This window comes from Mauremys mutica, chromosome 2, assembly GCF_020497125.1.
Source record: "Mauremys mutica isolate MM-2020 ecotype Southern chromosome 2, ASM2049712v1, whole genome shotgun sequence".
Lineage (NCBI taxonomy): Eukaryota > Metazoa > Chordata > Testudines > Geoemydidae > Mauremys > Mauremys mutica.
In genome coordinates, this window is record NC_059073.1 from 250739312 (window position 1) to 250765146 (window position 25835).

Here is a 25835-nt window from a genome sequence, read left to right on the forward strand (position 1 = left end):
TGTATGAGCGGGAACGGAGGGAAGGCGTAGAGGAGGTGATCCGTCCAGGAGCAGAGGAATGCGTCCGACAGGGAGCCTGGGGAGCGACCCTGGTACGAACAAAACAGGTGACACTTCCTGTTCTCCTTGGAGGCAAACAGGTCTATCTGGGGAAACCCCACCTCCGGAAAATTGTGCGCACCACATCCGGACGAAGAGACCACTCGTGGGAGAGGAACGATCTGCTGAGACGGTCGGCCAGCGTGTTCTGCACTCCTGGAAGAAAGGACGCTTCCAGGCGAATCGAGTGGGTCACGCAGAAGTCCCACAGGAGCATCGCTTCCTTGCAGAGCAGGGAGGAGCGAGCTCCGCCCTGCTTGTTCACATAGAACATCGCCGTCGTGTTGTCCGTGAACACCGCCACGCAGCGGCCTTGCAGATGGGCGCGGAAGGCGAGACACGCCAAGCGGATCGCTCACAGCTCCCGGACGTTGATGTGGAGGGAGAGCTCTTGGGGCGACCAGAGACCCTGTGTGTGAAGGTCTCCCAGGTGAGCCCCCCATCCCAATGCCGAGGCATCCGTGGTCAGGGTGACGGATGGGCGAGGAGGGCGGAACGGGACTCCTGCACACACGACCTCTGGGTCCAGCCACCAGCTGAGTGAATCGAGGGTAGGCTTCGTGACCGTGACCACCATGTCTATGGGGTCGCGATGCGGACGGTACACCGACGCCAGCCAAGATTGAAATGGGCAAAGGCGCAGCCTGGCGTGCATGGTCACGAATGTGCAGGATGCCATGTGGCCCAGGAGGCGTAGGCAGGACCGAACCGTCGTCGTGGGAAAGGTGTGTAGGTCCCGAATGATGGAGACCATTGTCTGGTGCCGAGATCGAGGGAGGCAGGCCCTGGCTAAACTGGAGTCGAGGACCGCTCCGATGAACTCCACTCGTTGCGATGGAGTTAAAGTGGACTTCTCGGCATTGATGAGAAGGCCCAGGAGCCGAAATAGGGATAGTATTTCCGTCATCTGGTCCATTACCAGCTGTCGGGATGTCCCGCAAACCAGCCAGTCGTCGAGATACGGGTAGACGTGTATGCGATGACAGCGGAGGGCTGCGGCAACCACTGCCATGCACTTGGTAAAGACCCTTGGCGCGGTGGACAGGCCGAAGGGCAGCACCGCAAACTGGTAGTGCGCGCTGTTGACCACGAAGCGCAGGTAGCGTCGATGGGGAGGGTAAATTGCGACATGGAAGTACGCGTCCTTCATATCGAGGGCGGCAAACCAGTCTCCCGGATCCAGGGAGGGAATGATGGTCCTCAGGGTGACCATGCGAAACTTGAGCTTGAGCAGGTACCTGTTGAGCTCCCGGAGGTCTAGTATGGGTCGGAGACCTCCTTTCGCCTTGGGGATGAGAAAATATCGGGAATAAAATCCCCTGCCCCGCATGTTGTGCGGCACCTCCTCTATGGCCCCCAAGCTCAGCAGAGTCTCGACCTCTTGTAGGAGGAATTGCTCGTGAGAGGGGTCCCTGAAGACCTCCACAACGGGGAAGGTGGGTGGGAAGGAGGGGGCAAAACAAACTGAAGGCGGTAACCATACTGGATAGTGCGAAGGACCCAGTCGTCCGATGTTATTTGGGACCACGCCGGAAGGAAGTGGGAAAGGCAGTTGTAAAATAACGGGGTAGGATCCGGGAAGGAGACTGATGGGCCGTCCTCGGGCGTCCCATCAAAAGGCCTGTTTGGGCCCTTGAGGGGCCTTGGAAAGGGCCTGGGCCTGGTTGCGTCTGTTGCCCGATGGTCTACGGCGGTTTAGGTTAGCACGCCGACTATTATATGGCCTTGACCTGGCCTGGGTAAAGGGCCGGTAGGGCTGCTGCCGGAATGACCTCCTCTGGGTAGCCGGTGTGTGCATATCCAAGGTGCGAATGGCAATTCGACCATCTTTGAGGGTCTGAATTCTGGAGTCCGTTTTCTCCGAGAAGAGACCCTGAGTGTCGAACGGGAGGTCTTGAAGGGTGTACTGCACCTCAGGCGGCAAGGTGGAGGACTGCAGCCAGGAGATACGCCGCATGGTCACACCGGAGGTCAGGGTTCTGGCTCCTGAGTCCGCCGAGTCCAGAGCGGCCTGGATGGAGGACCGGGAGGCTTTTTTGCCTTCTTCCAAGAGGGCCGAGAACTCTTGATGTGAGGCTGTTGGGATCAGCTCCGAAAATTTCGCCAGGGACACCAAGATGTCAAAGGTGTAACAAGCGAGAAGAGCCATCTGGTTGGCAATCCGGAGCTGGAGGCCTCCCGCCGAATAGACCTTCCGGCCCAACAGGTCCATGCGCCGTGTGTCTTTGGATTTTGGCGCCGGAGCGGGCTGCCCATGCCTCTCCCTGTCATTTACGGACTGTACCACGAGGGAGTCCGGAGTCGGGTGGGTATAGAGGTACTTGTATCCTGTGGGCGGGACCGAGTACGTGCGCTCCACGCCACGCGCGGTGGGAGGGACAGATGCCGGTGACTGCCAGATGGTAGTGGCATTCCGCTGTATGGTGCGGATGAAGGGCAGGGCCACCCGCAGCGGGGCCTCAGCTCCAATGACGTTGGTCACCGGGTCGTCATCCTCCAGGACTTCCGCCACGGGGAGGTCGATAGCCTTTGCCACCCGACGAAGAAGGTCTTGGTGGGCCCGCAAGTCAATAGGAGGGGGGTCTGCCGTAGACGCCCCCGCCACCGCCTCATCCGGCGAGGATGATGAGGACAGACCTTGGACCACCACTTCTGGAGCTGGTTCTTCCAGGGGGTGTGAAGCCGCCTCGGACCCTGGATGCTGTACGGGACCAGGTGGCGACGGGGCCTCACCCGGTGGTGATGGGGGAGGTCTGCTCACTGTGGCTTCGGGCACCCTATGTTCGGCGCCCACGTGCCTCAGGGGAAAGGGGAGTCCTTGAGGCTCGTGGTAGGCCCAAGGGAACCAAAAACCCCACTGCTGCGGTCCGTTGTCCTGGCCTTGGGGGTCGGCCCGGTGATCTCTCCCGCTGCCAGCCTGAGAGGTGCCGTCTTCCGTTTCGTCACTGGAGAGAGGGAACAGTGCCGGGACGCCGGTGCCGGCTACGGAGCTCGAGCAGTCTTGGTACCGGAGCGGCTCGGGGCCGCCGGTGCGCTGTGCGCCGATGACGATTTCGGTGCCGCTGGGGTTGGCGCGGGAGGTTGAAGTGTCGCCTCCATAAGGAGCTGCTTTAGGCGAGTGTCCCGCTCCTTTCTAGTTCTCGGCTTAAACGCCGTGCAGATGGGACACTTATCTGGACGATGGGTCTCCCCGAGGCAGCGCAGGCAGGAGTTGTGCGGGTCCCCGACAGGCATGTGCCGCTGGCAAGCCGCACAGGGCTTAAACCCCGGTGCCTTGGGCATGAGCCCGCACCGGTTGTGGAAGAAGAGGGGCTAAACCCCCCTAATTCCCTAACTATACTATATCTAACTAAACTTATTCAACTAATCTAACAACTAAACTAACTTAGCCAACTATGTACACGTAGGAAATGGAGAAACGCTAGGGCTGTGGAGGTAAAGGAGCACTCCACTGTTCCAACTGGCCGTCACGGGCGGTAAGAAGGAACTGAGGAGCGGACGGGCCGGCTGAGGTATATATTCAGCGCCATGGCAGCGCCACTCCAGGGGGCGCCCAGCCGGCCCGCCGGAGTTGCTAGGGTAAAAATGTTCCGAAAAGCCGTGCACACACGGCGCACACACCTACATGGAATGCATAGGAGCAATCACTCGAAGAAGAACTGTCTTTTTCTGGTTATTGAATTTGTTTTTTAGCAAGCACCGCTTTCAGTTTTCGGTAGACACTGTTCGTAAATACAGACATTTTGAAAAGCTGGCCATTTCTCAGACACTCACAGTCCAAAAGGGTTTAATAACATTACAAAGTGCTCAGTTTCCCATTTCAGCACCTAAATTAAGCTGGCCAGAGTTTAAACAGCACTCGGCACTAAGCAGCTACTGTTGTTTGGAAGGGAAGCTTTACAGTGCTGAGAATCCTTGGACTTTTGGACCCTAAGTCTCCCCAAAATTCTTAAATCATTGTGACCAATTGTATTTGAGACATTTTCAGAAGTGCAGAATATGTTCAAAGTACACCTCTACCCCGATATAACGCTGTCCTTGGGAGCCAAAAAAATCTTACCGCGTTATAGGTGAAACCATGTTATATCGAATTTGCTTTGATCTGCCGGAGTGCACAGCCCCGCCCCAGTGGAGCACTGCTTTACCACATTATATCCGAATTCATGTTATATCGGGTCGCGTTATATAGGGGTAGAGGTGTATTGCACTTCACACTAAGTTTTTCTGATATTAAATCAGTGTAATAGCAGAATAAAAAATGGATTCACCCTGGGCTTCCATGCTGCTGGTGTCACAAATAAAATCCCCTCTTAGCAAGGTGGTAGTCAGTAAAAGAAGGTTCAGGAATGTCAATCTGAATGAGTATTTTGCAAATAAAATTCACAATTTATAGAGTCCCTGATAATCCTTTTTGTTTCACCATGAATGTTCAAAGCATTACTGAATACAAGAATTACTCAGTTCTTTTTAGGGGTTTTCCATCTACATCAAGCTCAAGTAACCCCCTCCCACCTTGCATAAGAAGCCTCCTTTTTTTGTCGGAACTAACGAAGGATTACACTAAGTGTTAATATTTAGAACTGGATTCACTACTTTGTGATCCAGTTTTATGCTGGTGTAACTTGACTAAAGTTACACCACATAAAACTAGAGCAGTGGTCTCCAACCTTTTTACACCCAAGATCATTTTTTGAATTTAAGGGCAACCCACGATCTACCCCGCCCTTTCCCTGAGGCCCCGCCCCTTCCCCAAAGCCCCACCCCACTCACGTCATCCTCCCCCCTCTGTCACTTGCTCTCCCCGACCCTCACTCACTTTCACTGGGCTGGGGTGGGGCGTTGGGGTTTGGGGGGGGGCCCTCTGGGCTGAGCCTGGGGCAGGGGGTTGGGCTTTAGAAGGGGGTGAGGGTGTGTAAGCTCTGGGAGGGAGTTTGGGTGCAGGACGGGGCTCCAGACTGGGCAGAGTGTTGGGGTTCAGGAGGGGGTACGGGGTGCTGGCTCTGAGAGGAGGGTCAGGGCTGAGGCTTGGGGTGCAGAAGGGAGTATGGGGTGCTGGTTCCGGGAGGAGCTCAGGGCTGGGGGTGTAGGAGGGGGTTCCGGGTACAGGAGGGGTTGCTGGCTCCAGGAGGGGGCTCAGGGCTAGTTTGGGGTGGTGGCTCTGGAAGGGGACTCAGGGCTGGGAGTTGGGGTGTGGCCTCCTGCCGGGTAGCACTTACCTCCGGCGGCTCCCAGTTGGCAGCACTGCCAGAGATCGCGATCAACTGGGAGATCCTCTAGGATCGACCAGTTGGTGACCACTGAACTAGAGTAACACAGGAATGGAAATTCTGATTCAAGTGCCAAGATGCTACAGTTTGTTGGCTGTTGCTAACAAAAACATGTAGCTGAAGATGCATCTAACCTGCTGGCGGCTTTGTGTGCCAATTGTTTCAGCTTTGAAGATACATTTTGTAGCTTTTGTCTGATGTTCTCCAGAACTTTACTTCCTTCACTTAGATCACCTTCTCCTTTCACTTCAGTCAGCGTGGGGTAGGTTGATTCATTCATTTCAACTCCTTCCATTTTCTGCTGTAGAACCCAATTTCTTGTTCTCTCATTGGATGTATCCCAAGTAGTCTGCATATGTATGTATAAAAATGCAAATGGTACATGTATTTCAATTGAAAAACACTTAAAATGTAACCAGTTCTAGGTCAAATTACAGAAAATAAAGTGCATGTTGAGTCAAATTCTACACTGAATTATGCCCCGTGTAACCCTATTTACTTGAATGAGGTTGTATGTGGTCTGAGTCAGTACAGAGTTTTGTCCATTATTCCTCACCTTTAGCAAGTATATGGTATTTCCAACACACACTCCTAAACACATGGCCACATTTTGGTTTATGTGGGGTTATACACCCCTTCCAAATGGGCCCAGATATACCCTGAAAAAATGGTGTTACTAGGTTCTGTATTGTGCCTGAGGCCAATCCTATGCACAATCACCTGAAGCATTCCTGAATAGGAATAATTTGTTCAATGGGCTGGGAGCTGGGACTACAGCTTGGTCTGCTTGGCAATGGATATATGTATGTGGACATACAGTCAGGCTTTGCTTACTTCTCCCGTTGCCACTCTCAGTTACCCCCCTCTGTGATTTCAATTGCACAGGACACATGGAGTAGTGTCACTAGATCTTCCTGGCGTAGGCAGAATTGGAGTGGTCTAATGCTCCTGCCCATGATTTTGGCAGCCATGCTGTGCCTCACCAGCCAGGATTTAGCCCAAAGCAAGGAGAATCTCCAAAAGACTGAATTAAAAGAGTAGCAAATGAATCTGATGAAAATTGCTCCTCAACTTTACTGGCCATCTAATCAAACTAGAGATTTAAGAGCACAGTGACAACTTCAGAATTCAGCTCAGTGTTACACATTTTTCTAAGCTCTACTGTACCTCATTGAGATTCTGGCACATTGCTCTTTCAACTTCCTTTTTTCCCTCCCTTGCCTGTTCATTTTTCTGTAGCTCCTGTATTATTTCCTGCAACTTCTTTGCTTCATGCTCTAGTTTATGAACCTGTTGTCTCTTCTCTCCAAGCTGCCAGTGAAGATCTTCCACTTTGGACTCCAGTTCATGTACTTTCTTCTGTGCTAATATGTTAGCATCCTGTTCTGTTTGCAGCGTCTTCCTCTGAATCTGCCTCTCCTTTTCCATCTGTTGCCTCATTTGCACAGAGTCAAGTTTATACCTCTCCATCTCACTGACTAACTCTACTATATGGTCATGTTTTTCATCCATTTGTTTCTGTAAATCTTTAAGTAACTCTTTAGTTGGTTTGTGTGTTCCATCCTGCCCCTTATCTTCAACACTCTGAAGCTGAGCACACAGTTCTTTCTCCCTTTCTAGGGCACTGCTCATTTCGAGAGCTCGGACTTTCTCTGATTCAAGTAGCACCTGAAGCTCAGAGTTACGGCCTTGTTCATGTGACAGCTGGGCTGCATTCAGAACTTCCTGGGATTCAATTTTCTGTTGCAGGTCACCGGACAGCTGCTTCTCTTGTTCCAAAAGTTTATTTAATTGTAAATTCTTTTGTTTTTGATCCTCAAGAGAAATTTTCAAATCCTTCAGTAAGAAAATAAAAGAAAGTGAGTGGTTATATTCATTTAAAATATGCCCTTTTGCTGAAAATGTAAAGTATTTAAATCTAGACAATTTCCTTTAATGCCAAGAATCTTGATTAAAAAACAAACATTAAATACTATAGAGAGCCAAATTCTGCCATACCAGTGGCTTGAGAGGTAGCATGGATGCTGGGAAATGCATCCTCTGCCACAGGAGTCCTGCCAGCCAGAACAGGATTCCATATGGTGGGCCCTGGTACACAATGCTTAAAACAGGACCAGCAATGTGCACCTCTGTATAGTGCTGTGTACATTCTAGCCAGATGTGGGGGCTGTGTCTGCTGCCTTGTCAGCCAATACATCTCTTTGAAGATGTAGTATATGCAGGCTGACCCCTTTCCTATTCATATCGGAAACACCATTGGTGTGATACAAAGCCAGCTGAAATTCATATGAAGACTCCCATTGATTTCAACGGACTTTGCATCAGGTCCTTTCTGCCCCGCTGCTTGTGTGGGAGTGATTCTGTACACCCGGGTTTCTCAAACGGGTCGCTGCTTGTGTAGGGAAAGCCCCTGGCAGGCCAGTGTGTTTACCTGCCCCATCGGCAGGTCCGGCCGATTGCGGCTCCCACTGGCCGCGTATCGCTGCTCCGGGCCAATGGGAGCTGCAGACAGTAAAGTCCCTTGGACTGCGCCGCTTCCAGCAGCTCCCATTGGAGCAGCGATCCGCGGCCAGTGGGAGCCGCGATCGGCCGGACCTGCCGACGGGGCAGGTAAACACACTGGCCCGGCCCGCCAGGGGCTTTCCCTACACAAGCGGTGACCCCTGTTTGAGAAACCCTGCTGTACACTTTCTTCCAACTCCAGTGAATATACTGCAGCAGCAGAGGGGAAAATCTAGCTGATAGATTGCACAGTACATTAAACAAAAGCTAAGCTGGGATGAAATGTTAGAGAAAATCTGAAAGTATTTGTATATTTTTTAATGCTGAGGATAATTTGAAAGCAAAGATAGGGTACCTCTAGCTCTTCTCTTCCTCTTTCTTCATTGCATTCCATTTTAGCTTTTTCCTTTTCCAAAGCCCATTGAAGCTCTCTTGATTTTTTCTGTTCATTTGCCATTGTATCTTTTAACATATCTAGCTCAGCTGCTTTTTCTTTAACCTCAGTCCTAATAAAGATACACAGGCTACTTTTAGGATTATTGTTTTTGTCAAAAAGCAACAAACTACACAGGGGAAAAAAGCATTTAACATTAACACACATACAGAACTGCTTTTTAAATCAGTGTGTAGGAGGTACATTTGCAAAGTCAGTAAAGAGAATCTGTGAAAATTATTTCCTTAGCATGATTTTCCTACCTCGGTCACCTCTGCTGTTGACCTCAAAGCAAGAGTAATTAAGTCACATAAGCTACATGGAACTGCACATCACAAACTACCTGTAACTTTCTCACACCATGCCAGTCTCAGCATAAACTGTTTTTTTCTTGCTATTGTGTTAATAAAATATTTAAAATTTTATATATAATGGTCTAAAGTAAGTACAGAAATCTCAAAATACCTGTCCGTGGGTTGTGAAAGTATTTCAGAGGAAGCGATAAGTAAAACTAAGAAAAAGGAAGCTTTCCTTGTTTCCATAGGATTACATTTCAATTGGGATAATTGGATACTTGTCCTCAGCAATGTTTTATAGAAATCTTAAACTCAGATGGTAACAATTTTATTAATAAAATCAATATGGTAATAAAAGGAAATACAAGAATGAACATCTAAAATGCCAATGAAGGAAGGGTTAGCCACTGAAAGCCACACCTGATGGTTTCCAAGTCTTTGAAGTGCTTGTGCTGGGCCTTAAGGGTTGTTTCAAGTTCTAATTTAGCTTGGGCAAGTTCATTCTTCAGTTCTGAAACCATCATTCTCTCAGAATTCAGCTGTTCTTGAAGTTCAGCCGCTCTGTCCTTCACACTATGGAGCTCCACTTGCATCTCCAGTATCTGAGACTGCTTCTGCTGCATGTTGTACTCCAGTATTTCTAGAGATAACATCATTAATATGGAACTTACCCAGGTAGTATTCTACAAACAATGTTCCTCATTTGGGGTGAAATTTGCCCCTGTGCATACAAACATCAAAATTACTCTTGCTCCACATAAGCTTTCAAAATGGTGCCTAGGCCCTGTGCCAGATCTGTGTACAGGAGTGAATTTTACCCTTTGTGAGGATCAGTTAAAACATAAATATTTGTTTAGCAGGACTTGAATGCACAATTATTTCAATTTCTTGTACCCAGCCTTTGGCTCCCACATGCCTTTAAGCTTGCAGGATCCAAATACTGTCTTTGAAAAGGGGCATGCTAAAATGACTCTAGTCCATTAACATTTTAAGAATTATAATTAGATAAAAATATACATTCTATAGATTATTTGGAAATATATAAAAAGACTCAGACATTTTGATATTGCCAAATATACTCATATGTAGAAAACATATTTGGCACAAAGCACAGAAAGGTTATAGTAAGTACACATCTAGTCTTTGAACATTTTTCTCTGTCAAGTCTATACATGACAATCTTAATCACTATAAATGACTACCCATTTTAAAGAGATACTCTCAAAGCTGTTAAACCTAAAACCTTAAGTACAGGCTCAGAAAAAATCCTGAAGGTGCAAACTTCAATATGGGTTCACTTTCAAAATCACTCAGCATCTCTTTAAATTAACTAACAGAGGTAAGAGTTTGTAAGCAGAGAGATTATTTTAATTTTCAAAAGGTAGATTGGTCAGATAAGAGTGAAAGTTTTGAATCCTCAAAATGACAGAGACACAATGAAGGGCACAATCTGAGGAAATATACCTACACTCTATCTGTAAGCATATTTTTAAAAGTGTGTATGAACACACATGCACAGGTATACACATATAATATTACCACATAAAGAACCTTGACTTTTTGGATCAATCTCTTGTTCTCTCTTTGGATTAATTTTTCTATTATTCATCTGAGTGCGCAGTACTTGAATTTCCATTAGCAAACTTCTTCTATCTGCATTCTGAATGAAGTCCATTGCCGTTCTCTGGCTAATAACCTGTTAGTGTTACAAATTAAAAAAGTAAAATTCCAAAAAGTAATTAATGCAACACTTAATAAAGTAAACAGTTGCTTTGTAATGCTTTCCCACTGCATTTATACATCAGAGATTAAAATGTAACATGCTTTAAACAGAAGTAGTGTTTTGCCTCACCTGTTCTTGAAGTCTGTGCTCTAACTGGTTCATCAATACAATTGCATCCTTGGTACCCAGTTCTGCAAGTTCGGTTTGAAATGCTGCTAGAAGAACATCCTGTTCTCTCAGAAAGACTTGCTGAACAGCATGCAGAAGTTCACCTCGCCAGTCTGGAACACTTTCAGGAGATTCACAGTCCGCATAAATCTACAGAGGGATAAAAGTGACTAAGTATTTAACAGAATTGCAAGTATACTGATTATGTTAAATTATAATTTTATGTGTGCAGAGTCAGTGGAACACTAAACTACTTTCATTCAACAGATACACAGATACAATTTGTGTCTGTGCACATACAGATTTGTGTGTGTATATATACTTACCGTATACATGCAATTATTCTCTCTGTATGCATAAATACTACTTACTGCATGCAAACTGACATTTGCATTTTTCACAGATCCGTACATTTGAAAATTTGACACCAGGTAGCAATATTCTGTTTTATATTGCATCAGAGTCTCCTTTTAGTGGTATAGCTTTTAAGCTGGAACTCTATGCACTGACTATTACAGCATTATGTGGTACTGTACCACACCACTGAGTGTATACTGCACTAATGGTTTTCATGGAGCAGAGTTAATCCTGGTTACATTTTGTAGTGACACTGCCAGATTCTTTGACTTATTCCTTTCCCTTTGTGCCGTACAGGCAGTGCAACAGGCAAGGAAACTACCCACATATCTGAAGCAGGGAATACACTTTGTGTAAGGCTCCTCAGAGGGCATGGAGCCAGTGTACCTTGCTCCTTAGCCAATCCCCTGCAGCCCTAAACATAGAAGATGTATTGGGGATGCACTGCAGCTAGCCCAAGAGCTGGTGAACAATCCCTTGCAGACCACTGACACCTGGGGTGGAGAAGAGCAGAGAATCAAGGAATTGTAACTGCAAATCCTTGGTTGCAGCAGATAGACTATGCTGTTACTTACTATGGGCCTGATTCTGCCACCCTTACTCACATTGGTAGTATCTCACGCCATATCTAGGCCCACTGAAATCACTGGGCAAGGCACTATTCACGGTAAGTAATGGTGGCAGAATTCATGCGTTGTTTTTTTAATTCGATTTCAGTTTATAAAAATGCATCCATCCGTTGCTCTGGGAGCATGTACAAATAGGACTCAATGATCTGTCTCACATAACATCTTTCATAGTTATCTTACTTCTAGAAATGTTTGTAAAGGCAGGTTTACTATTCTGTACCTGGGTTCCCAGGGATTTTGTATTGTTAAAAGGTGAATTTCACTAATGTTTTTTTTTTAGGGTTTTTTTTTTTAATCTCACAGGACTATATTTTTTAATTTTGCATTATACTGTATGCTGTATATCTAGACTCTGATAAACAACACAAATATCTTTGTTACAAAATAGAAGTCAGGCACAGATGGAGAAGGGTACTCTGAAATATTTGTAAAAGGTTTATACCCTTCCTCTTAAGGCCAATTTTCCAAATATAGGCATCTAGATTGTGGCACAAACAAGCATTATAAATCAAAGAATCATAGAATATTAGGGTTGAAAGGGACCTCAGGAGGACATCTAGTCCAACCCCCTGCTCAAAGCAGGACCAATCCCCAGATAGATTTTTACCCTGGTTCCCTAAGTGGCCCCCTCAAGGATTGAACTCAAAACTCTGGGTTGAGTAGGCCAATGCTCAAACCACTGAGCTATTCCTGCCCCCTTTATTCATGAAATAAAATGAAATGAAACAATAAAATAAAGTCCATCTTAATAAAGATAAATATTTTTTTCCTCTCAGTGTAACTAAATTGGGAACACTCCAACATTTAAAACGAACATCTCCAATAACCAGCACAACAAGAGACAACGTTGGGCAAAATTATAATGCAGAGGCAATATGAACATCTGATTGGAAGAACAGCTGAAAGGTTCAAGTGCATTATATTAAAAAATACCAATTCCCAAGTTCTCCTAGTAGAAAGAAACTATTGATTATATCTGGACCAATTCTGTTAGCTGTTGAGTACTCTCGCCTCCCTGAACTGGCTGAGTTAAAACCTAGGCTCCTCTCTGGGCTTTAACTCAATCAGTTCAGCACATGCTAAAGCAGTGGTTCTCTGGGGTTACACAGAGGTCTTCCATGGGTACATCAATTCATCTAGATATTTGCCTAGTTTTACAACAGGCTACATAAAAAGCACTAGCAAAGTCAGTACAAACTAAAATTTCATACAGACAATGAGTTGTTTATACTGCCCTATATACTATACACTGAAATATAAGTACAATATTTATATTCCAATCAATTTATTTTATAATGTTGTGGCAAAAATGAGAAAGTAAGCAATTTTTCAGTAATAGGGTGCTGTGACACATTTGTATTTTTATGTCTGATTTTGTAAACAAGTAGTTTTTAAGTGAGGTGAAACTTAGGGGTACACAAGACAAAAAAGACTCAAGAAAGGGGTACAGTAGTCTGGAAGGTAGAGACCACTGTGTTAAAGTATACATTTCTGGAAATTTGCTGAAGATTCAGAAAAATTCAGTTTTGGTTTGACCCAAACCAAATTCCACCCCCCTATTTTTTGGGACTGCCAGTGAACCAAAAAATCAGTTATTCACACACCTCTAGTTTCAAATGCTGCTGTATAAATTATTTTGATCTGAGTTTTATAATATTGTTTGTACCTCAGTTTCCCTATGCAGTTGCATTTGTGTAATTAAATCCTTCAAAGATGAAACAGTGCTCAGAAAAGTTTTTCTTTCCTCAAGCCATGATTCTGGCCCTTGTTTAAGAGACAGTATATCCCTTTCACTGTCAGGAAATTCAGTGAGAGACAGCACCTGTACGCCTTCATGATGTACTGCTCGTAGCAAACCCTATAACAATAATATAAGAAAAAAATTATAATATTGACAGTCATAATAGTGATCTTGGCTCATGAGCACTAGAATTTGGCATCAAAACGAATCAGAAAAAGGAGGCTGGTTATGCAAGAAAAAGCACTATCTATTTATAAGTAGCTTGGTGAATATGATTAATGTTGAGACTAGAAATACAGAAAGTGCCTGATTATTTAGTAGGGTTTTAGAAATATATATATTCCCCCCTCACTCCCCCAAAACAAATATTGCTGTAGTCCCTGAAGTTCATTACAAAAAAAATCTATTAGATCAATACTACAAATTTAAACTGAGTTCTCTACATAAACTTATATTTTAAAAGTTAAATCCTGGAAAGTTTCCATTCAAATTTTGAAACTCGCATATGGGCTAGGGCTAGCACACAAGATTGGTGGCAGGAGACACATTCTTCTTTATAATGGTTAGAAATGAAAATAACATTCTTATTTGTTAAAATTATTTATATAGTTCTGGCCTTTGCTGGTAGCCAACATGTTATATAGTGGTGATATCTGAAAAATGCAATTAAATAATTTTTAAATATCTATACAGGGCACTTCATCCCAAAAAGAGAAGATCTACATTTCAGACAGTATTAAGGAGCTTTAAAATGATCTTGTTTTGAAGTAAAAATTACATCAGCTCTAATTTACCTTTATTTTCTTTGGAAGCAGATCTGTTGAAGTTTCATCATCTTCTCCTAGTCCTTCTGATACTATGTCAGATCCCTGGCTCTGGGTGAGATAAATTCCTTGACTCCAGTCCGAACTAGAGTCTAAAATAAAAGGAAAAAACAATAAAGTTGAATTGCTTGGAAACCTTTAAATAACAGATAACAAAAAAGGACTTCTGTTTCTTGGTTGTTCGGACAAGTGGTTGCATAAAATCTACTTTTACGCTTTTCTTCTTTGCTTTCAAAACACAGCAGCAAAGAAAATCATTTAAAATTCTGGGAGACAGAATCAAGACATTTATCTGAACACTACATAAACCTTTTGCCAACTGACCCTTCTGAGTATCTGTAGTCTCTGCCTCCAGTTGAATCTAGACCTCTACCCCAATATAACACGACCCGATATAACACGAATTCGGATATAATGTGGTAAAGCAGTGCTCTATGGGAGCGGGACTGCGCACCCCAGTGGATTAAAGCAAGTTTGATATAACACAGTTTCACCTATAACATGGTAAGATTTTTTGGCTCCTGAGGACAGCGTTATATCGAGGGAGAGGTGTACTTCCTATTTGCTACTGTAGGATAGAGTGTTTTAATTTTTATGGTAAAAATTTGATGGGTCTGACTCACTCCTGTTGGTGCACATACTCAGATCACACCTGTCTGCAGCCATGGAAAGAGGTGCACGTGAGGAGACAGTAATATTGCCACCCTGAGAGATTTTGCCAGCAGCCTGCAGTTTTAAATTCCATTCAGGGCTGAGGAGACTGCCCTGGATTAACGCTGAAATCAGTATGAAGAAAGGATGGAGGGACTCTGCCCAGACAGAAGGAACCAACTTCCAATTTCTTTCCTCAAGGCAGCTCCATACCCCCTCTGTCACACACACGTTTCTGTCCTAGAGTAATGAAGAGTCACATAGAGATATAATGCTCTTTGTCTTTCCCAGATCTGCCAGCGTTTGAGTACTATGGGATTTTGTTTTGATTTTCACTGCTGCTCCTGTTGTAATTCCTTTTGTTATTGCAGGTTGCTTTTTGTTTTGCTTCTTGGGCTACAGGTCTCAATGCAAGGAGTTCCTTTAACACAGAAGCCTATCAGGCAAACAGGGGATGAAGATCAAGGTCCTGCTTACAAGTTGGGTTTGAATTGGATCAAGTTTTCAATACAGACACTTGATGTTCCTATGGGAAGATCGTGGGTAAAGAATAAGGGGAAGATCCTGCCTTTATAGGAGGCAAAAACTAAAGCATTTTGGGAAGAACACTTGATGATGGTATTACATGTTGCTTATGCTGTATTTTTTCTGAACTTTAAGTTTTTTGCTGTGCTGCTGCTGCATGCTGGAAGTAGAGGAGAAAAGCATCAAGTAAGTATCTGTTGCATCTTTAATAAAATCCTGACTTTGGTCCAAGGTCACAGTAGAAAAGTCATAATTAATAAGGAGGAAGCCTGCAAGATTGATATTTTACCTTGTCAGGTGACTTCAGTTTCCATTGTGCTAGGATTAAAGTAATGCACAGCTACTTTTGTTTTCTATCATACAAACAATTTAATTTATAATACTATTATGGGAAATATGAAGGCTATAAAACAATTGTCTCTCACCACTAGAACATCCATCTCTGGCCATATAAGATGCAGTGTGTGGTAACCCAGAAATTGGGACTGCCTATATTTGGAAAAGAAAACATTTAAAACTTTGCAAAAAACACAACCTGACACATAAGGGCCCAGATTAATCAGAAGAGAGCAGCTGAACAGAGGACCACATGGCTACTCCCTCCTAATCACCCGGCAGTATAGATCCTCTCAAAAGGGGGCAGAAATGGGAAGGTTCATGGGCCAACACTTCTGCTTCACAAGTCTATTGAGCTGGCTGAACACAAGAGGGCAGCAGGTTGCTCCAACCTAAGGGATGGAAAAGCTGGGGAGGGATTTAGGAACTCTCCCTGAGGTGGAGCAACTCTACACAATTCCAAACACAGTATAGTGCCTTAATGGCACAGTCTTCCATGATTAAGGGGACTCAAAATAGGAACCCTACTTAGGAGTAGCATGAACTAAAACATTCTTTATAAAATACAGAATGACAGAATTAAAAAAAATTACAATATATACCTCTTTAGCTCTCAAAGTTTCTATGACGTCCTTCAAAGCATTACATTCGTCTGTTAATACCTGGACTGCAACAAACTGCTCTCTCTTCAATGCTTCAGATTCAGAAATATGCCTGGTTTCCATGTCCATGATTTCAGCAGCATGGAGTTCTTGCATTTGGTCAATTTTATCGGTAAACTCTCTTATGACCTCTGCAACCTCCTCTGATGAATATTCATTTTGTAAATCATTTTGGATTTCTGCATTTTTAACAAAGATCTGTAAAGTTTGGTTGGAGCTATTGATTTGCATAGTCTTATCAGTCTGAGATGATGAACTTTTTCTGGTGAAAGTTGGGTCTTCTTTGGTAGAAACATTATCTGGTTTGTCAACATCCTTTCTGTTGTCAAGTTCTGCTATTTCCTCTTCCTTTCTCATATAATCTGCAAGCTTCTTTTCCGCTTCAACTAGGTTGTCCTGGACTCGGTGTAGCTCTTCTTGAAGATGTGTCATACTTGTTTCTCTTACCTAAAGATATAACAAATTTGAATTGCGGATACCCAAATACCTTTAAAGAACCAAGTTTAGTATTTTTAAATGCTCTATACCAGGGGTCGGCAACCTTTCAGAAGTGGTGTGCCGAGTCTCCTTAAATTAGAGTGAATAAATGGTATCACGTGCCAGTAATACATTTTAACGTTTTTAGAAGGGCTCTCTCTAAGTCTATATTATATAACTAAACTATTGTTGTATGTAAAGTAAACAAGGTTTTTTAAAATTAAATTATAATGCTGATCTTATCAGTTTAGTGCAGTGGTTCTTAACCTGGGGTCCCTGGGGGTGTGAGATGCCATTTCTGGGGGTGCGAGACGTGAGATTTTTTTAGAAGGTAAATCATTGAAAACACAAATTAAGCACAGACACATAAGTACAATTACTTTGTTTCATCAAACCTATGTATTTATTAACATTATTCATGTTTTAACAATTACTGTAATATACAAGCAAAGTTTTTAAGTTTTCAAGTTTTTAAGCTAATTGTAGTGTAATTTTTTATAAGGGCTGCAGAGCGCTGGGACCGGGCCAGGAGCAGAGCCCTGGGCTGGCTGCCGGTACCCCAGGCCGGCAGGAGGGCTGAGCGGGGCTGAAGGACCATACCCCGGCTGGCAGGGGGCTGGGCGGCTGGAACCCCAGACCAGCAGTGAGGTGAGCGGGGCCGATGGCCAGGACTCCGGGTTCTGTCCGCCGGCTCCTGCCAGCTGGGTTCCTGGCCGCCAGCCCCGTTAAGCTGTTGCCGGCCGGGGGTTCCGTTCAGTAAAAATCGGCTCACATGCCGCCTTTGGCATGCGTGCCACGGGTTGCTGACCCCTGCTCTATACAATGAGGAGTCACAGCTATTCTTTTTAGATTAATCTTGTTTAGATGGATTATGTCTGTTAGATGATAACACAAAATTATTATCTCAAGAAACAGAGTAGATCCTGTAAAATTGGTATAACTCCCTTGAAGTCAATGGAATTGCACTTATTTGCAGCAACTAAAGATCTGGTCCACAGCATCATGTAGTTTGAACAGTATGAACAGTGTGTACTGTACAGTCATTTTTATTATTTTTTTTTCACTGGGAGAGAGAAAACAATTATGGAACTATCCGGTTCTTACCATTAATTCCTCTTTAAGTTTTTCTGACTTTTCTCTGTAACTACTCAGTTCTTCCTTGGCAGCAGCTGATTCAGCTTTGATTTTCTCTAGTTCACTTTCAGCAATGAATACACTTCCTTCTTGACTTTGACTTAGTTCTGTGACTACCTACATGTCAGTACAAAATATAAGCAGTAGCAGATAAAACATCTATTACAATGGCATCAAAATATTAATGATGCTGACCCCTGCATGCGACTCCACAAATGCTAGAGATGAGCCAAGCCACGTGAAGAAACATCAAGTGCCTTGAATAGGTGGTGTACAGACCTAACCTAACCTCCAAGACTTACGTTTCAAAAGGCCACTTTTCTAGATTAACTGGGATCCCCAAACTGAAAAAAAAAAAAAAAAAGTGGAAGTGCTGTGAAAAGGATAATCTTCTGGGAAGCTCTCTGGCCAAGGATGGAAAAAACACTAATATACTAAAAGGCAGCAACATGGCTGTGAACAAACAGTAAGCCTCTGGAAAATGAAGTCTGCTAGACACCATAAAGTTTTAAAGAGAAGTTTCTGACCTTAATTCAATAGCATTTGTACAAAAGGTTTTAGCACCTGTGGTCCAGGCCCAGCATTCCATATCTGTGAACTTCAGACTTTCAGCAGCAAAGCTGAGGTTTTCATTAAATTGCTAGCTACAGAACATACACTCAACTCAACTTTGACTCAGAGGGTCAAATTAACAGGTGATCGATGGAAGGCAGTATGAACATAATTTGGCATAAGTTAAACATTAAAGAGGTATAAGGTGAGGGTTATTGCAGAAAGCAACCAAAGGACGGTGTAAAAAGGTGTAAGAGAAAAAGGAATCTCTTTCAAACCACATGCACTTTTTTACCCCTTCTTAATCCTCTTGTTGGCTGTGTTTGTTACTACGACTGTGTTTTTGCTTCCTAGGCATATGAATTACATAGATGTGTAATTTAACCCCATATACTTCGCCTCTAAATCTGATCCATGGAGTGGGAAATTTCAGACATTACACAGTGGGCCTAGAATGTGGCAAGCCATAGGATCTGTCACAATCTCACTATTATTAGATGAGGAGACAAGGATAAAACTAGGTTTCTTTGAATTTGACTTCCATAATTTTAATAAATGGCAGTGACAATGAAGTTAAAATTGATCATGTTAACAAGTCAAAACCGGAAAGCAGGTATCTGTGCAATGAAGATGCTTTCCTGGCATTAGATAAGAGAAAGGAAACTAAAACATCCAAAGCAGGACCAACCTCTAGTGCTTTTGTTATTTATGTTATAAGAGCATCCTAAATTGGAATTTACATTATATTTTTGTGAGATCAGCTTACTTCAGCTACAAGTGTTTTCATGCCCCTTCATTCCAAATACAGATGGAGTAACATTGCTAATTTAATATTCAAATAGAACATTGTTTCCTAAAAGCGAATAGCATTGAACTGTTGTTGCAATGTTAAAAATGTGTAATTGTTGAATTCATACCATTTTAATAGTTGTAAGAAGTGACTATTTTAGACAGGAGTTGGAATGGAATTTGGGTAGAAAGACTAGCTTTTTGGACTGCCTGGAGAGAAAGTAGGGGGAAGACTCCTCTTGAAGAAAGGAGAGATGGTCTGTATAGTGTAGGTAGGTAGGTAGATATTCTGAGACCTGGGGAGATCCAGGTTCAGTTCCGTGTTCTATCACAAACTGATTTGCTCAAGATCACACATGAACTTAGCCTCTCTGCCCCATCCATATAATGGGATAATAGTACTTCCTGCCCTCAGAGGGGTGCTGTGAGGATAATTACATTAAGGATTGTGAGTGGCTCTGAATTACTATGATAATGGGAATTGTATGAATGGATAGATTAGATAGTGCTATGGTCTTGGTTATATATGGACAGAGAACTTTGTTAGAAGAATCCCTTTGAAAGGATTATACCTGCTTGTAAATTTTCACTGCAATATATACAAATAACTAGGGCCCAATATCGCAAAGTGACTTAGGCTTAATACAGTGGTGGTTCAGAGAGTCTCCTGAGAGGAGGAAGACTTCTGTTCAAATCCTTTCTCCCCATCAGGTAGCATGGGGAATTGAACCTGGGTTTTACACATCCTAGGTGAGTACTTTAACACTGGGCTAAAGGTTACAATGGAGGCACTACGTCCAGCCATTTTGGATGGAGTTAGGCATACACCGCTGCTGTTCTTGCAAGAAATGGTTTGGGCACCAAAGGTGTTTCCCTTCCAGGAGAGGGTTCTATGCTGTGGATCCCAAGCAGAGACACAGGCACCTCCCTGCAGCTGGCTTAACTACCTGAGAGGGCAAGACATAGGGCATATCCCTTCAATAAGCATCTCCTTTTGACTAGCTTAGGCAGCTCCCTGTCTAGCATGCCGACTTTCTCAGGTGCCTCTCTCTCCCCTTTCATTATATAGAGAGCCTAATACCTAACTCAAGCTTTATGGATTCCAGTGATTTTTTAGGTGCCTAAAAGTTGGGCAGTGCAATGTTGAGTGTCACAATGCCTAAGGCCCATTGTGATTCAAGGCCTAAATCAACATGCATGCCCCAAATTAAACCTTTAATAAAAATACGTTTTTTAAGACTTCCAGTGCCTCAAAAATCAATTTGCAGATTCATGACAAGCACATCATCAATCTTCTTATCTTCAGAAAATATTCACAAAAGTTGAGAAAAGTATGCTTAATTTTTAAAACACCTGGTTCCCATGAAAAGGCTGGATATGTTTTATTCAAATATCCACAGGAAATCAACAGTGGAATTTACCAAAAGTGCAATTTTTGTTCTATTTGTAACTCAGAGGAGTATGTACATCTAACACAGCTCTGACTGAATCTGCAGTAACAGAATATTCAGTCTTATTAAAAAATGTGTGCACCCACCACAGTTCCCATAAAAATAATTGATTCTTAGGCAAAGTGAGCAAAAGATCATGAGGCATACAATTTTTTACCTCAGATGTTTGCACCTCTCCCTGTTTAGGGATCTTTTTAATCTCCTCTTTGTGTTTTTCCTGAATGTCTTCTAGTAACTGCTGAAGTTCTAACAGTCTGTTTTCTTTTTTTATAGCCTCCTTCTGTGCAATTTCTGCATTTTCTTTTTCTAGCTCCAGGTTATTGTACATCTTTGCCAGCTGGTTCTCCATCTCTGAAAGTTTCTCTGTTAATACTGATAATTTTGATTCTGTCTCTTCTTTAGCAATGTGATTTACATTTTCTGTTTGTGTGTTTTTGTTTGCTTCTTCAGCGCCTTTTGAAAATGCCTGCATTCTCGGCCTCAGTTTATTTTGCTCTTGAATTGCATTCAACTGAACTTGGCTCACAAGAGCAGCAGCAACCTTTTCCTGAAGCATCTCTTCAAGTTCCAGTATTTTCTTTTTAAGTACTTCTGTTTCAACCTTGGCTTGCTCTTTCAAGTCCTTTATTTGGTTGTAACACTGGCACAACTCTGATTCCCTCTCTTTAATAGCTGCCTGAAGATGCTGCAGCTTTATCTCCATGTTGCTGATGGTGATCTTTGTATTTTCTTCCACAGACTTAAGCTGGATTTTATTTTCTAGCAGCTCTGGTGACTTCTCATTCAGGGCTTCTTCCAGTTTTTCACTTTTGTCTTTGCTCCTGTCCCCTACTTCTGCCTTGTCATCTTTCATCAGTAAATGCTTATATTTCTCTGTTACTCTCTCATGTTCCCTCTTTAGGATATCTAGTTCTTTCTTTAAGTGGTTCATTTTTAATTTAGTTTCTTCAAGCTCATTCTTTGTCATGGATGACTCTACATTATTATCTTCCACTTGCTTCTTTAAAGCTTCTTTTTCTGCCAACACTGTATCAAGCTCATGTTTCAGACTGTCAGCATCCTCCTGAATGGAAGCAACATCTACAGGTTCTTTTTGTTCAATATTTGCCAACTCCTGCTGAAGCTTTTCAATCACTTCATTCAGCTGTTCTATTTCCTCTTCACTGTTTTTCTTCACACGCTCTTGATCACTTTTTAGGCATTCTATCTGGGCTTCAAGTTCTCTTATATGCTCATTTTTTTCTTCAATAACCTACAAAGTCAATGACAGAAATTTATAGTTACTAATTACTATAATAGTTAATATTATATAACAACCAGATTATGCTTTCTCCTGGATTTGCTGGCAGCAGTTTGTTTAATCATTCATCCTGACATCTTGTGAAAGAAGCATAGTAGCAATAAATGAAATTGCCTTGATGATTTATCGCTCATAGATCTTTACATGAATCAAAGTACAAGTGTGTTGGACTTGGAAAAGAGGTGAGAGCTTATTGAACTATCTACTTTCTACAAAGCTACATGTGAAAGCTGAAGCTTTCATAATATTTTTCCAGCTTTCTTGTCTAAAGCTCTGACAACATCCATCCCCTGGGCAAATTATTACTGAGGTTAAAGCAGTGGTCCCCAACGTGGTGCCCGCGGGTGCCATGGCGCCCGCTCGGGCATCTATGTGCACCCGCGTACTTGCCAGCGGACAAGCATCTGCCAAAATACCGCCAAGAAGTGGCAACGTCAAGAGGCGTCGCTGCCAAAATGCCGCTGTCAAGAGGCGTTGCTGCCGAAATGCTGCTGATTGTCGTTGCCACTTGTCGGTGGCATTTCGGTGGATACTTGTCCGCCGGCCATGGTCCTCAGTGGCTTGTCGTCCGGCGCCCACCAGATGGAAAAGGTTGAGGACCACTGGGTTAAAGGGACTACCAGCTGTGGTAAGGTCTGTGCAGATAAATCTCTTTGCACAATCAGGGCCTTAGACATAGTTTGACTTCCAGCACCCAAGAAACTAAGGGCATGGCTACACTTGCAGATGCAGAGCGCTTTGAGTTAAACCAGCCTTCGTAGAGCGCTGTAAGGAAAGTGCTGTAATCTGTACACACTGACAGCTGAAAGTGCATTGGCGTGGCCACATTAGCAACTCTTGCAATGGCCACAGAAAGCAGTGCATTGTGGTAGCTATCCCAGCATGCAAGTGGCTGCAACATGCTTTTCAAATGAGGGGGGTGGGGTGGAGCATGACAGGGAGTGTGTTGTATGTATGTGGAGGGAGAGAGAGTGGGTTTTGGGGGGACTGAGAGCATGTCAGCATGTTGTCTTATAAGTTCAGACAGCAACAGACTCCCCTCCCCAGGCCTCTCTCTCTCACACACAGCATTCCACAGTAATGGTTGCTTTGTCGCAGAGCAGATAAGCTTTCTGGCTGTCAGAAATGCCTGCAGTGATTCCAAAACAATGACAAAAGTGGCCACTTGTCTTAAGGGGATTATGGGACGTGTTAATCTTCTCGCCGAGGTGGAGTACCAGGAGTGCTCTAGCCCTGGAGTCAGAGCACTCTATGTGCCTTGCCAGTGTGGATGGGTAGTGAGCTAGGGCGCCCAGGGTTGCTTTAATGTGCTCTAACTCACAAGTGTAGCCAAGCCCTAAGGTTCTTGGAATCATCTTACCTTCAGAGTAATCATTTTGCAGTATATTCCACAAATAATCTCCCTCTCTCTAAAAAAGCAGTGGATCCTCAGTCTTGAAAATAACAGTTTCAAGACTGAGGGTTCTAGCATACACAAATTAGATATTATATTCAACTAGATTAGTCAGATACTGTATTTCTTCACCATTAAAAAGAAGCAGCTCCCCTTTCCAAATATACATTCATCTAGTGATATTCAGATAAAGCTATATTGGCTCTACCGCTTAAAATATACATTGGATATATATATGGAATGTGAAATATAATGGATTTATAATGGAAATGCAAACAGGCCCTTAACTATATCAATATTATTAAGCACAAATATAATACGGATTTTCTTTTCCTTTCTACATATATGTACCAGTATATATATTCTGTGCAAGCCACCTGTAATGAAGTAATTTATTTTGCACAACAATTTAATTGAAAGAAGATAGAGATGGAGATGCGGCACTATTTGTGAAAAGACTCTATAATGCTGTCAAAACAATTCAGCAACAAAGAGACTTGTGATGATACAAGGAGAGCAAAACAATACATTTCTGGACTAACTCATGATATTTGAAGTTACCAGATTCATATTCTTAACTACCCAGAAATTAGTCAAGTAACAGAAACAGCCCAATATATGTCCTCACTGAAGAGGATGAGTTTATGATGCAGATAATAGGGAATATGACCAAAAGAGAGACTGACTTCTGGGAAATTTGGGGTCAGTGAACATAAAAATTTACCAGAATAAGGAAAGAGTTCACCAACAGCAGCAGTAATAAAAGAGTATAAGATTTCAAGAGGATTTCAAGAGGATAAATTTTGGGGAATTAAGACTATAATATGCAATGTACAGTGGGAGAAACTTCTCATTCCACAAGTGTAGAAGAATGCTGGAAGACCCTTAAACACACTATAATATAGGCACACCAGAGTAAGAGGAATAAGGATGAGAGAAACAAGAAGTGGTCAATATGGCTTCATAAGGAATTGATCAAATATCTTAGGTTACAAAAAGTCTGTACTGGAAATGGAAAAGTAGCAGGCAATCAAACAAGAATATTCAGTCAGTCAATACTTGTATAGAAAAGATAAGGAAAGCAACAAACAATGAGTTAATGATAGCCAAAGTACTTCACAGAGTAAAAAGGGCTTTCAGAAGAATATCAGGAGCAAAAAGCCCACTAAAGAGAAAATAGGTCAGCTAATAAAGAAAGTTGGGGATAAAATTAATGACTACAAAATGATTAAACTGCTGAATTTCCCTTTGCTCTTTACCCTTCAATATGTTTAGACAATTGAGAAAATTGTAAAGTTGTAAAATGATCTTATAAAAATGGCAAAAAGCAAGATTACTTGGAAAATGTGAACGTATATAAATCAGTAGGGCCAATTTTGCATCTTAACTAATATGTTAAGTACGTTTTCCAATTAACATATTTTTGGAAAGTCTCGGAGAATTGCAGAAATCCTAGAAGACTGAAGAAAAGCAACTGAGGTACTGATTTCCAAAAAATGAAAGAAGAGTGATCCTGGCAATTTCTACCTAGTATGTCTCATTTCTGACCCCAGTAAAACTGTTGAGCAAAAAAAAAAAAAAAAAAAAAATTTTTTTTTTTCTATTAGTGGATAATGAAACCATGAGTAGCAAGCAGTTTGGGTTTATAAAGAAGAAATCATGCTGTAGACATTGATTGGTTTACCACAGAATTACATTTGAATTTTAGTAAAGCATTCACACAGTATCAAGAAATCCTGCACACAAAATTCATTTAATTAGGCATGAGTATAATATGCAATATTATTCAGTCAAATAGACTGAAAGTTGGTGAAAGTGATTGTAAAAACAGAACAAACACTGAAGGGAGGAAGAGATCTAGAAGAGTAATGAAGGGATCAATCTAAAGTAGTGGTTCCTGAACTTTTTAGCAGGGCGACCCAACAACTGCATTTTGCCTGATTTTGTGACCTGCACAAGGTCCATCTTTGGAAAGGGAGTGGCATACAAAATCATAGGCTAGTGTCCTCCATTTCCACTGCCACCTCTTCCTCATCCTTGCCCCGCTGAGAGGGCACTGGCCACCTGCAGCAGCACCCTCTGCCCTGGCCCTGCAACCCTAATACCGACTCGTTTAGGTGGGGAGGCCCGAGCGGGGGTTTGAAGGGCGAGCCTGCCTCAAATTCACCCTGCAGCAGCAGCTCCTGTCCTACAGGTTTGGGCCTGGCTTCCTACTCTAGGCGTTGCAACCTGGTGCACAGGGTTGCTGCGCCACTCAGGTGTGGCCCAGCCACCCTTCCATCATGACAGAGGGACAACTGGGCAAAATCTGCGTGAGTGGCATTGCAACCTGGTTTGACCCAGCCACCCCATGGGACAGGAGCCACCGCTGCAAAGTAAGTGCAGGGTGGGGGGCCACACCTCTGAACTGGGCCCACAACCCTCCTAGAACCTTTATGTGACCCACTGGAAGGTCACAAAGCCATTGTTTGGGAAATACTGATCTAAGGTCTAGTCTTATTTATATCTATATCTTGCACCAAGGAG

At 43.1% G+C, this 25835-nt stretch overlaps 1 protein-coding gene across 1 annotated transcript in view; it reads right to left on the bottom strand.

Annotated features, from left to right (window-relative positions):
* AKAP9 (A-kinase anchoring protein 9) overlaps positions 1 to 25835 on the bottom strand; it is a 198721-nt gene that overhangs the window by 15026 nt on the left and 157860 nt on the right. The window contains exons 32-43 of the mRNA XM_045007992.1: positions 20774 to 21868; positions 17795 to 17941; positions 16154 to 16660; positions 15641 to 15704; positions 14010 to 14131; positions 13141 to 13332; positions 10450 to 10638; positions 10137 to 10293; positions 9018 to 9237; positions 8224 to 8374; positions 6534 to 7202; positions 5501 to 5715 (exon numbers count right to left, since the gene is read on the bottom strand). Coding sequence (XP_044863927.1) covers positions 5501 to 5715; positions 6534 to 7202; positions 8224 to 8374; positions 9018 to 9237; positions 10137 to 10293; positions 10450 to 10638; positions 13141 to 13332; positions 14010 to 14131; positions 15641 to 15704; positions 16154 to 16660; positions 17795 to 17941; positions 20774 to 21868 — 3728 coding nt within the window. The remainder of the gene's footprint in view (positions 1 to 5500; positions 5716 to 6533; positions 7203 to 8223; positions 8375 to 9017; positions 9238 to 10136; positions 10294 to 10449; positions 10639 to 13140; positions 13333 to 14009; positions 14132 to 15640; positions 15705 to 16153; positions 16661 to 17794; positions 17942 to 20773; positions 21869 to 25835) is intronic.